General features: G+C 40.2%; 1 protein-coding gene across 3 annotated transcripts; it reads left to right on the forward strand.

Moving 5' to 3' along the window:
- The first annotated feature begins 478 nt into the window (after positions 1 to 478).
- Positions 479 to 11667, forward strand: hrh2a (histamine receptor H2a). Of its 3 annotated transcripts, XR_004556224.1 has the most exons (5): positions 479 to 550; positions 6865 to 8456; positions 8624 to 8795; positions 9407 to 9584; positions 10168 to 11667. XR_004556224.1 is itself a non-coding variant. In XM_034133919.1 (4 exons), the coding sequence occupies exons 2-4, from the start codon at positions 7451 to 7453 to the stop codon at positions 9414 to 9416; spliced, it is 1188 nt and encodes a 395-aa protein (XP_033989810.1). In that variant the 5' UTR covers positions 479 to 550; positions 6865 to 7450; the 3' UTR covers positions 9417 to 11667. The 3 variants fall into 3 exon arrangements, 2 of the variants coding, with proteins under 2 accessions (XP_033989810.1, XP_033989809.1); XM_034133919.1 differs by having other exon boundaries at positions 9407 to 11667; XM_034133918.1 differs by lacking the exons at positions 9407 to 9584; positions 10168 to 11667 and having other exon boundaries at positions 8624 to 8888.
- Positions 11668 to 13633: the final 1966 nt, after the last annotated feature.

Raw genomic sequence — 13633 nt, forward strand, 5'->3', positions numbered from 1 at the left:
TGAATACCATGTCTTCTTGTGTCTCTTCCCATTACAAACTGGACTAACAAACTGGACTAAAAAGCTGGACTAACAAACTGGACTAACACACTGGACTAACAAACTGGACTAACACACTGGACTAACACACTGGACTAACAAACTGGACTAAAAAGCTGGCCAATCCATTCAGGCTGAATTCAACAGGTGCTTGTATTATTCAGGTAATAGAGCCAGGTCTCCAGTTTGCAGCTGCTTTATCACATCAGCTGGCACGCATGTTCGAAGGCATGATAAGAGAATAGAAGAGCTATTAAAAAGATTTCAAAAGCAAATTACCCTAAAGAGATAAAGAAGAATAATAGATGGAGCTGCAGAGAGAGTGAAAGAGAAAGAGAGCGTGTGTGAGTCTCTGGTGCTCCCTCGCTTCTCTCCCTCCTCTATTTCCCACACACACTCACACACTTATTACGCACAGTCTTGACTAGCGAGACTGTGGCTCTCTCGTCTCTCAGGGAGCAGAGCACAGTAGCGAGGGCAGTCTTCTCAGAAACAGAAAAGCAGCTTGGAGGTGAGTTGATACTTTATTATTGTTGAACATTGTTTTATATTTCATCACATTTGAAGGACTTGTGTGTGAAAACAACGCATGTGCAGGTGTGTGGTGTAAGTCTGCATTGATTTGCTGCTTTGCATTTTACATGTCAAACAAGAATAATGAATGCACTAAATGTATCAAATATTTGAGAAACCCTTCACTTAATTACCAGCACACTGAAATAAAGGATGTTTAATTCTATCACTTGACTTTCATGTGTGTTAATGTTCATGCAAAAACTGAAAAGGAAGTTCAAAATAAAAGACAGAACGAACGAGATAAAAATAGAGAAGCAGATTGTGTGTGGTTAGTGGCATCCAACGTCTGTCTTGAACAGACTCACTACATTGGTTCGTGCTCTGAATGTTTGTCAGCTCAGTTGCAGTTTCCTTTGCTTTTGTCCTTTTGTTATAGATTACATTTGAATACAAGTGGATGTTGAGAGTTCAACTGAGGCAATCCTGGTTTGAGCATGTGAACTATGCACAATGACAAATATACAAAGGGGTCATTTAATCAGTACTTCAAATGAGGAAGTAATATTACTCTACGTGCAGGGGGGGGGGGGGGTGTGTGCGTGTGCGTGTGCGTGTGCGTGTGCGTGTGCGTGTGTGATCTTATACTTGTTGCTGCTGCATGACATACTTTGACGTTCTACATTTGAGCTTCATCTTTCCAGTTTCATATTCTCAAACCAATACAGTGTGAATTTCCATATTAAAAGAAATACATAAAACAGATAGATCATTATACTGTAGATAGATAGCAAGAAAGAACATATTCTGACCCAAAATGTGAAGAAGAGCTGATTCTTACATTGTCCTTGCTCATTTCCTTGTATGTAAGCACAATGGATAGATCAGTATTGCAAATGAACAGATATGAATGTTCATAATGATAGGACCTCTCTGAATGGCTCACAGACTGAATATAGTAATAATATTCCCTATCTATTGGAATAATGGGGAAATCTGATGAAAATGGAATATAATTAACTTCCAAGGAATGTCATCTAATTGTACTGTCGTCTATTTAAAGAAGTCATTCAAAGGATCCCTGAAAATATTTTTTGGGATGGTTTTCCTGCTTTGCACTCCAGGGAGATGACTGAAAAGAATCTCCAAGTACTGTGACATCCGTATTGGAAGACTTTTATGTTGATGAATCATGAATTCTTCTAGTTAGTGCTATTTATTTTATATGTTCATAACTAATGTGATTCACCTTATGTTCCTTATTTTGCTTTACCTGCTGCTGAAGTCAGTACAACATTTGCTGACACTTCAATAAGCTGACATTTGATATTTAAAACAAGAAAGTCTTTAATGAACTATGTTGAGTCTCTATTATGAATAGCAGCTTCTATTTAATTAAAATTGTTGCACATTATGACTTATAGAGATCAAACTGGGAGGGAGGGTTAACCGAAGAGAACAAGGAAGTCAAGTGCAATGCGGGTATCAGCTGAAGCCGCCCACAGGGGAGAGAGGGGATGTGGTTTAGTGTCATGGCTGGGTCAGGGGGACATATGCAGCCATTGAGTTCACTGCTTAGATGCTAGTAGAAAATGGCGCTTTAAGATATAACAGGTTGATGCTGGACCTGTGAGAGTTTGTGTTTTTCTACAATAATGTCGAAATGTTTATTGCAAGTCGAAGCATTGTATACGGTAGCTGAAATGTAGTCATAACAGAGGTGTGTTAAAGACAACTCTGACTTTGAAGGCAATCCATCATCCCATGTGACCTGAACTCGTTAGCAATGCATGCTGTTAGTATCTATGCATATTTCATGCGTCTGCCGCCCCCCCCTCCCCCACCTAAAAACACCCTGTGTGTCTACCTGTCTGCCCTCACGTCTGTCGCTTTGTCAAGATTCCACAGCTTCCCTCCACTGGTCAGGACACACACCGGTTACCAGGCAACACACCATCCCTGACCACTTCCCCTCTCTCTCTGGGTGTCTGTCAAGGACAAACACAAAGACAGACCCAGACACACGTTCAGAGAAATACAGACAGCTATAGATTTGTTTGCACACGCAGAGGAAGTGAGTGAGCCAAGTGTTTTTGCTCAATTGAATTGTATAAGGATAAATGAAGGCTTCAGATGTCTGATTGCATTATGTTGCTCTGACGGCGCTGAATGCAGGGGGAAAAGTTGCTTTCGACATCTGTAGGCCTCTTCAGTATCAGAGTCTTCACAAGTTAATGAATGGATTAATGTACCTATTAGCAGTCTTACTTAAGGAAATCATATTCAAATCCTTGCTTTTTAAAATGTAGAATACTTCTAATACCTTTTGACCACTTTGCTTTTCAACCAACCACCAACAATATCATGTTATTAGAAGTGCATGGTGTCATGCAACACTGCTGAGACCACGCTCTCCACATGTCAGCAGCCTTGCAGAGACGAGGCAAGCGGTTTGGTTCAGTGAGTCATCTTAAGACACTGCCATGACTCCTAGCAACATTAGGTGGCAGACACGCTGTGATGGAGTTTTAATGATGTGAATGAATTACAAGTTATTTCCTGTATGTGCAATTAGTCTGCAGCAACAGCATTAAAAAAGTTAATTTCTTACCCTGCTAATGATTCAGAGCTTATAACAATATTGGATGTAAGACGTGCATAACTAATCAGTGTACTGATTGCGTAAACAAATTCAAACACGTCTGTGCATTCCTGACAAAACATTTGTTTACTTTAGTTAATAATTGGCTTGAAAAAAAGCAGATTTTCCTTGTGTTTATTTCTAAAAAAGACACATCTGGCTGGTAAGAAAAAAGGTTACAGATTGAACACTTGGTATTTGGAAAATGTTGCAAATCAAAAAGCGAGTCCCAGCTGAGAAGTAAATAACCTCATTACTCATCTCCGAGCTCAGATCGTGTCTGGTAAAGAGCCCCTGTTCCAACTTCTTCTCTGCCTGCCTTTCATCTCAATACCCAAATTGGGCTCTTTTCACCAGACCACTTACTGAGTAATGGCAGGTCTTGATGGGGCAGGATGAAGCCTATCCGGCTCATCTGCATCGTTCTTGTGCTGGAAGAGAGGAGAAGGGGAGAGGAAGCGATCAAGGATCTCATTCAAGTTAATCACTTAATATTTCCTATCTGTTACATCCACTAACTGTTGGGTGTTACACAAAGATCGACCTGTCCCAGGATGATCCCTCAAAGCATTGTCCTCAAGACCACAAACACAGCTGCAACATTTTGTCATTTCTTGAAAACAAGAAACGGCATTCTCCTGCAGAAAACCTTTTAAAGTAGAGCAGCCTTTACATCCTGTGGAAAACACAGCACTCAGCAATCATTACAATCCATTACAGTCCTGAAAACCCATTATTAAGACGTATGTTATGTGTTAGTATTAGTGTGTGCATGTACGCCTACATGCGAGTGTGTGTGCATGTGTGTCTGCAAAGATATAAACAGATGTGGTAACACTCACTGTCCTTTTCCATTAGGGAGAACTAATGAGAAGTTTTTGAAAGAAAACAGATGTCAGTAATAAAGTAGCGCACTGTCTAAATGAACAATGCTTTATTTACTATATAAGGGTATCATACTTCAACATTAAGGTGAATGACTTCCACTGTGACTTTGTACTGAAACCATAAACACAGTCTGACAGTGATTTGATAAAGTGAAAATGCATGTAAGACACTTGCATTTTTTCCCAGTATTAAATAAGAATCAAAATCTTGTGCTTACATGTGATTCTTGATAAGTGAGTGGGCAGGATTGTATATTAATATGGTTTTATTAAAACACAAATGTTTATGCAAAAATAAACAGGAAACTATTATAGCAGCACTCACACACATGCACTGTTACATGGGAAAAATAAGTAATGCATTTGACTGAGGGCAGACAACCAGAAGGCCTGAGTGAATACACACATACACACCGTCTTATACATTATGTCCCAGGGTTGAGACGAGGTTATTCAGAAACTTCTAGTGACTGCAATACATGTCCATATGTGGACATTCCTCGGAGGCCATTGTTGGAGCGAATCCAAAAAGCAATTCTACTGTGAGCTTCTGTGTGTGCTTTTGTTAGACAAAGCAGGACAGTGATTGACATTGTGAGAGACAGATTTTGTTGATTAAAAAGGTTGAAATGTTTGGTCTCAGTCAGTCAGTCTGTGGCTCTGTCAGATATAGCGGAGGAGATGTCATGTGCATTTCAGAGCAGCACTTGATACATTAGTAGCCGTGTTATCAGTGTTTGCTCTGGATGAAGTTCAAAGCCGCCAGTCGGTGACAGAAATGTGTCCATGGAACAAAGAAGTGAAGATTAGAAGAGTTCAAAGATTAGAGATGGGGTTCTGGTTTTATGCAGCCCAAAATATAATTAAAACCTTTCTGTCTGTGTTTTTTTCCCCATTATATAGTCTAATGCTCTTTATTCTCGTCTTCATGTGAAGCCAGCGATTCCACCTCTCTGTTTTGGTCTCTCTCTCTTTGAGGTGATAAGTGAGCGGCTCTGCTCTAAATCTGGCAAATGTCCCAGTATCCATTACAGTGTTAGAAAATAGACGAGCAAACATTACCCACCACCCGCTGACGCAAAACCCATGTACTACACACTGCACACACACACTCAAGTAGTCACCCTCATTCCGCCAGGCACACATTAAAAACTCTTGTCCCCATTTCATAAATGAGTATGTTTGCAAAGGACAAATAACACTCTCTTTACAAGGTCTAAGTTAGAAAGAATTTTGTTTTTGTCAAAGGTACATGAGAAGTATTTGCTTAACAAACTAGCAGTAATTATGTTTACATTTCATTGCATTAAAAACATATGAATGGCCATTATTTGGCCACTGCATATACTTTATTCACATCATTACATTTGCTCTGATCATTTGACAGAGCTGCTCTCACCGGTCAGTGCAAACCTTCAAGACATTTCTGCAGCAACATCAGATCTGAGAACATTGCACAGCCAGACTTTGCATTATCTGAGCTGCATTATCTGTTTACACAGAGTTGCACATCTTGGCCTTAGCTAAACAAACTACTGTGTTGGTTCATGGTTTTATTAGATTATAGATTGGAATTCCCATGAGCTGCACTTCTAAAATGGCAGATTTACTTTTGGTAGCAGTGAAACAACTTAACGTGAACATAATACCATAACATTTGACAGTGATATGTCTCTTTTGTTAAAGCACAGGGTCCTTATAATGATACATAATAATAATTGTCTGGGAATTAACTGTTAATAGGACACAGCATATTGAATCCCTTACTCATCAAACAGTGCATGCAATGCTTGAGGCTTACATTTTGAATTTGAAATAAACGTACTAAAATCAGCCATCATACATGTCAGCACTAAATACATTTTGTGTGTGCTTATATTTCTGCCCTTTTAAGGACCAATTTCAGTATTATACCATAAAGTAGTGTGTTTCTGCACAGTGTAAATATCTTGGCCAGTTGGCACTACTTTAACAGACTGTGAGAAGTTTAGAATAGTTGTTTAAATTAAGTTAATGTTGGGATAAGATGTTTAGTTTTGATGGTTAGGGTTGGTTAGGTTGTGTTTGTGTGAGGGACTTTTACAAAAAAACAACGTTTCCTGGTGCTACAAATTAAGCCTGAGTTGTCAGTGCACTGATAGGCCAAAGTTAGATAGTCTTTCTTAGTCTGGAGATAAATCTTTTAAATTAATCACAGATAATTGGAAACATATCAGAAAATGAAAAGATTGTTTAGACACAAAAATGTAGAGTTTAAACAGATGTTTATGTAGACACTGCAGGACAGTCTTCATTGGCTACTTATTCATTATTTTTTTATCACCTCCTATAAACTAATGCCAACTCAGTGACTTGTGTGATTTATATGACTTTTGTTTTGTAGTTGAGTTATCATTCTTTTCCTTTCTCATGAAAGTTCCTGTCTGTATCCAAAAATACTTTAAATACTTTGCATTGGTGTGTTCCAACGTTTACCATATTAATCCATAGATGGAAAAAATAGCTCAGAGGCCATGATAGCACATGGATGTACTTAAATCCTGGGCCGAAAAAAACATGCACTGATAAAATACACTGTCCAAATATTTAGTCAAAAGAGTAATGTTTCCATAATTGGTTTGGTTATGGTGGTTCTACTTGAATAGTTGTGCAAATTAGGGTTGAATAATCTATCAGAGGGAATGTAATAAATCAACTATACGTAAATCATTCATTTGTATATAAGCAGGGCTGTGCAACATCCTGTGCTGATTAATAACTGTATTTATCATCTCTGTCCGCTAGGTGTCAGTACAGCCAAAGAAGACGGTGAAGAAGCCAACGTGATGCCATGGACCAACAAGAATCAGCCACACAGACAGAAAGCTATTTAACAGCCATCACAGGCATTAAACCAGCAAGGCATTCTGCAGATTTGGGACTTTCAGTCAGTTGCAGCATTTTTCAAAAGATCAAAGTTGTTTAAAGAACTTCTAGCAAGACTTTTTAGGGATATTGTACCAAGTGTGAATGGGGTTACTGGTGTGGTTGAGTCACAGGAAAGTTACAAATATATATTTTAAGCTCAGCAAGAACAGCAAACAGTCAAGTAAATTAGCAGCTAAGGCAAAGGAAATTTTGGGCGACGGAGGGATTACATTGGACCATGGAAACATTGAGGTTAGACTGCATGCGCCTTAATAAATGGAAGCACCTAAAACACCCTGTGCAGGTGTTTAAACATTAACATTAAACATGAGACTAAGGCTGATAATGTAAATGTCACAACCTCTTTTCAAGCGTATAACTAACAACAAAAAAAGTGGCAATGGTTCACATAAAGCTCCAGCGGTGACGTCATCAGATTGTCTCCAGTGAAGCACCAGCGATAATGTTGTCACAAGTGGTGCTGGGTGTCACCCTGACCCTCCTCATCATCCTGACGGTTGGTGGTAATGTGCTGGTGTGCGTGGCGGTCTGCGCCTCCCGACGCCTCCGCTGCCTCACAAACTGCTTCATCGTGTCGCTGGCTGTGACAGACTTGCTGCTCGGCCTCTTGGTGCTCCCCTTCTCTGCCCTCCACCAGCTCACCAACGACTGGCCGCTCGGCCCCATCTTCTGCAACTTCTACATCTCCATGGATGTGATGCTGTGCACCGCCTCCATCCTCACCCTCCTGGCCATCAGTGTGGACCGCTACCTGGCAGTGACCATGCCTCTGAGATACACCTCACTGGTGTTGCCATGGAGAGTTGCTTTGGCCATGGCCGGTGTTTGGACAGTGTCTGTGGCTGTGTCCTTCTTGCCCATCCAAATGGGGTGGAACACTGTTAATGGCACGGTGCAGAACCAAGGGCCTTGGGCTCCAGAGAGAAAATGTCGTTTTGAGCTGAACAGACCCTACGTGCTGACTGACTCTCTTCTCACCTTCTACCTGCCTCTGGTGGCTATGTGCTGGACCTACCTCCGAATACTTCGCATTGCACGGGCACAGGCCAAACGCATCATCAGTGCCCGACCCACCTGCATCACAAGCTACAACTGCGGTAACAATCCTTCCACCACTACCACTGTGGTCTCCAGTGTAACAGCGGTGGCTCTGCGGGAGCACAAAGCCACGGTGACCCTGGCCGCAGTGATAGGGGCTTTTGTGGTGTGCTGGCTGCCATATTTCATCCTGTTCACAGTGTTGGGCCTAAAGGAGCACCCGGACCCAAGCACAGTAGCAGCATATCCAATTGTGTTGTGGCTGGGTTATGCCAACTCAGCCCTCAACCCTATCCTGTATGGAGCCCTCAACAGGGACTTCAGGTCAGCATACAACCATCTACTGAGATGTAGATGCCCCACCTACATTGGGTGGAGGAGCCGGCAGCCGTCTCCCACTTTAACAGCAGGTAAAGCATAAGAAATGTTTTGGTTTGCCTATCAAATCTACACTTTAAAGTTCTTCAGTTTAACAGTCGTTGGGTGGACGTTAATTCCTGAAGACACATAGAATCCATTATATGTTCTCAACATAGGTTCTCAATTTTTAGTATTCCTTTCTTTCTCCCCCTCTCAGCCAGAGAACATCTTACAGAGGTGACACTGCTGTGCGACCACAACCCAACCACCTGCAGGGCCGTTCTAACAGAGCCCAGCTTAATGCTTCAAGAAATGAACAGTGGGACAGCCACAGCTACTATTCAACTTACAAATGGCACTGCAGCCACAGATGTCAATGGGAATGAAAGGTACATTATTATTATTTAGCTTGGGGCTGGGCTACATGGACAACATCTGGTATCCTGATATAGGCCATTACATATCTCAAGTATAGCACTTTGTCTGGCATTTTAATAAATAGTCTAAATGAATTAACCACTAAAGGGTTTTTTGTATAATCCTGTTTTAATTTAATTATACATTTAAGAAAAATTAGAACTTTAATCTTGGGAGAATCTTCCCTCACTATATTTCCCTTTTAGGTACCTTAAATTAGTGTTTGCTTTTGAAATTATGAATCATGATATCTTGATATATGATTTACTCACGATATGATCCCATTGAAAGACGATAAATTGTCATATTGTAATTTCGCCCATCCACAGTTCAACTAGATTCATCTGATGCTTCATGACTCAAACGTAAAATGAAAAGAATCTGACATGATGCAGTGAAATTGTAACATAAAACTCAATGACTAAAAATCAATGAAGATTGACCTGTTTAACCAGGGGGGGGGGGAGTACATCAAGCATGTATGTCTTAGTGTGTAATTGCACTGGTTTGTCTTACTTTCAAACACAAATAATCTGAATAAATCACACAAACATTCCTCTAATCTTTCACTCTATGAGCGCAGGTCGTGCTGAGCCTGTGCTGATGAGGTGTGCTGTGTTCATACTGCGTTTGCAACCAAGAGCCAGATCCATCCGCCATAAGAGGAAGAGCAACAGACTGTCAAAAAGATAGACAGAGATTTACAGCCTTTCTATTTGGAAGCCTTCAGTACTGCAGTAGAAGCTCCAGTAATTGACGACGTAAGTAAATATAGACACAGACATCTCTACAACCCCCACAGAGCAGGTCATGCCCAGAACAAATGAACTGTGACACACAGACCCTCGCAGTGTCGTCCACGCTGCAACAGGCCATATGGCATTATGCTTATTAGGCCAAGAAATATGCTTTCAGCTCAGAGGTACATTATCCAGTTTCACATCCTGCTCACATGTCTTTGTTCGCACTTTGTGAACAGTTTCGACTAAGTGGTTTGCCCTTTGTATGTGCTGCTTTGTAAAGTGTGTACTAGTTTAACTAGAGTTAAAGCAAGTCATTTTGTTCTTCAAGATTACCAAAACATTGTAAGGCTGCCTGGTAAAAGCTGTACTCAATGTTCAATACATTGTAACTGAAACATTAACACTTTCCAAAGCAAATAGAAAGTGTAGTCTACCAGTACATGACCTTTTCTAAAAAATGTAAAAGCCCAATGAGGCTTGAATGTAACTAGCATCGTGAATAATCTTTTACAGTTTATTACTTTAACTATTTGTTTCAAACTTTCATTTACTAACAATAAAAGCTATTTTATTTATTTTACTTTATACCTGCTGGAAAAAGGCACACATTTCCACACACAGCCGGCCTCTACTCGTTCAGGACCGAACAAAGATGACGCCTCCGTGGATGGAGCTAAGGGAATCCTTCCACCTCAGCCAACCATCACACAGGGTGACACATGATATACTCAAACTAACTCTGGATAATATTGAAGCTCTGGAGGACCGATTGAGACCTGCTGATTAACTTATTGCTCATTAATTGTATGAACTATATAATTTATGCTGACTCAAGAGTGCACTCCAGTGGAAACACAAAGTATAACAACTTTAACCTGGAAATACAAATGGGCGTTTTACAAAATCAAAAGAATGGAAGATAAATAGTTGATAAATAGACCATTATTAAACTTACCATTTCATGTCAAATGTGTTGAAATATACGACATGTGTATGTATAGCATACAAATTAATGTTACGTGTCTACTGTCTACAGAATGTGTCTTTATTGTTGCTCAGTCAGTGGCATAACGCTTGCAAGTGTATGTATTGTATGATATTGTAAAGGTAATTGAGGACTGGACGTTATCCGTTACTCAAAAATACAAAACTGCAACCATACTGTACCAGCTTCAATAAACAATCTAATATATGCTTCCATTTTGGAGGCAATACAGATGGACTGTAGATAAGTATGGATAGGGATTATCATGTGGGATGATGTAGAAAACACTGTATGAGTGGTAATACGAGAACATTGGAAACAATTCATCACAGCTGTCAGCACACATTGCCTCGAACTATTGCCACATTAACATTTAACCTTCTCCATACTTCAAGCTATTTCCTTTGAGGACTGACACAGAAGTGCAAATAATATCCATCTGCATGTCAGGTAGCAGCTGTACACAAGTGATAGAAGGATTTTTACAAGCCATTAAACCACATGGAAACACTTACTTGGTATTTATAACACCTAGGGTAGCTATTTTTTCAATTCAGCTCTCCCTCCTGTTTGCAAGGAAATGCTCTATTTCATGTACAATTAGACTATAAACGTTAGTGACAAAACACACAGCACAAGGTCAGGATAACACTTGTGTAAAGCACTTATACTGTTAGATTTGGTGGAAACAGCTCTGCCTTTAATTAGAGCTTTCAATTAATCCTGCATTCGGTTATTCTCATACACATACAGTACTAAACTTACCTTAATCATATAGGGAGGTAGTGGCAGCAGAAAGCAGTGTTGACATAAGGAATCAGCAGTGTACAAGGGAGAACTTGCCATTTTAAAATGCCATTTAGTAAATGTGATTAGATACATGTTTCAATGCAATTTTCCACCATTCTCACTTTGACCCACATGAGCCAATCAAAACTGTGTTGTACTACATAATGAAGAATACATTTTATTACTGTACCCCTGTATTGTTTGTATGTTTGTTTATCAGCAGGGTAAGAGGAAAAGTAGTAGCTGATTTTCATAAAAAACGTTTTGCGAGAGTGTAGCAAGGGCCAAGGAAGAACCAATTAAATGTATCTATTTAATAAAGAATCTATAATAATAACTATGAATATGTTACATTTGTACAGATGTTGATAGTATGTGATAAGGCCTTGACAGAGGTCTCCACTCTCTAAAATCCCTTGTAGTGCCATCATGTTTTTATCACTATATTACAAATACCTATCACACTACCAGACAACAAATTGTAGCATCACCCAAATGCTGTCTATAATATATCTATTACCCGTATCAGAAACATACCATTATGTCCTTTCTCAGGCTTTTGTTAATGTGACCATATCAGGATGCATCGTTACAGCACGGCTCAGCATAAAACACAAACAATCATTCCTAACAGAGGGACAAAGACTGTTATTTTTGAAGATACCCACTTGCCTTGGCTGTAGATGTACAGACTGTTGAAGCCTCTTATAAGACATGGCTGATTGTTACAATGCATTTTTGCAAAGAATAAGTACTAGATCTCGTCCCAATTTCTTACAGTGAAGCAGCGCAAGAAGGGACCTTTGAGGAGGAATGATTGCACTCTTTCCATGTACTGAGTATTTTATTAACATCATAACAACATTGTATCATTTAACTGCCCTTTAAAGGGCCTTTTCAAACATCTGACTCAGAGAAGAAGAAAATGACAAACAGATGCAGTAAATATGTCTTAGTTGGGTTTTTCATGGCTAGGAAGCAAGGTATGTAAATAACTCATAGAGTTGGTCTTATCTGCACTCCGTCCTCTCTAACTGAAAGACATTTATTATGCTTTTATCTCCTTGAGTCTCTCTATTCCTTCATAAACATGATGTGTCCCCTGGTAATTCTGGTCACTTGCTGCCCATCTCCATCTCTTGACCATTGACAGCTCAAAGTACATGAAAACCATTCATCATTGCTTCCTTAACATCAGATTAATGTGGGGGAAAACAAAACATATGGACTCTCTTTCTCTCATTCTGTCACTATAATGTACACACACACACACACGCCCACACACACCAATACAGTACACACAGCCGGCTAGCTTTGTATAAGCTATCAATCATAGATATTGTCATTATTCAACTCTGTCATCGACAAGCCCCTCTACTTCTCTTTCTCTCCAGTCTGACTCGCTCCCTTCTTCCTTTCCTCTATTCCGTCTCTCCTTCTCTCTCACAGGCAACACACACACACACACACACACACACACACACACACACACACACACACACGGACACACACACACAAGAGAGGGAATCATAAATCTTATGAATGCCATCTAAAGACTGCTCAGTGCTATGAAAAAGAGAGATGATTGATAGATGTGAGGGGCTGAGGCAAAAGCTAAGAAGATGGCCAGAAGGTTGTAACCAGCAACACTGAGGTCAGAAACTGCAGTTCAAGGGTCAAACGTATCGGGGAGGCACAATATGGCCAAGAAGGAAGGAAAAAACTGGTGGGGGGTGGGGGGGGGAGGGGGGAAGAGAGGAGGGAGTAAATGGTTGAAGGGGAAGGGAGAGAGGAGGGAGGAGGAGGGTGTAGGGGGATGCTGCCACAGTGAGGCTAAAGCCATAACTCATCTTTTATTAAAAATAATGAAAAAAACTTAATGAGTTAATAATATCATGGAGAAAGAGATAGGGAGTGAGACAGAGATGAGGATGGAGGATGGGACGGGAGGAAAGGAAGGAAGAGAAGAAAGGAAATTAGGATAAAGAAAGTGAGGTGGGGATAGAAAACAGAAGAGGGTCAAAGTGTGCTTATTCCAGTTTTCAAAGTTCACACAAGATCCATTACAGCAGCAGGGACAATCATAGCGACCCCCCTCTTTCTGCCGACCTAAATCCCAAAGCCTGCCTGGTAATTAAAGGCACTTAACAACCAATTAACGGTGATGAGCTAAATTAGCAGGATATTGTCTCCTTTGACTAGGCTACTGCATTATCAGTGTATTGAAACAGCGTTGAACAAACCTCAGTGGCCCGTGTTTGCATGTAGGCAAATGACGGATTAATTACTATTA

Source organism: Trematomus bernacchii, unplaced genomic scaffold (genome assembly GCF_902827165.1).
Source record: "Trematomus bernacchii unplaced genomic scaffold, fTreBer1.1, whole genome shotgun sequence".
Taxonomy (NCBI): Eukaryota; Metazoa; Chordata; class Actinopteri; order Perciformes; family Nototheniidae; genus Trematomus; species Trematomus bernacchii.

Bases quoted from the DNA above. Each gene is read 5' to 3' on its own strand.
- hrh2a (XM_034133918.1), top strand. From the start codon at position 7,451: ATGTTGTCACAAGTGGTGCTGGGTGTCACCCTGACCCTCCTCATCATC. The intron at 8,457-8,623 runs GTAAAGCATAAG...TCCCCCTCTCAG, and splicing joins GTCTCCCACTTTAACAGCAG to CCAGAGAACATCTTACAGAG.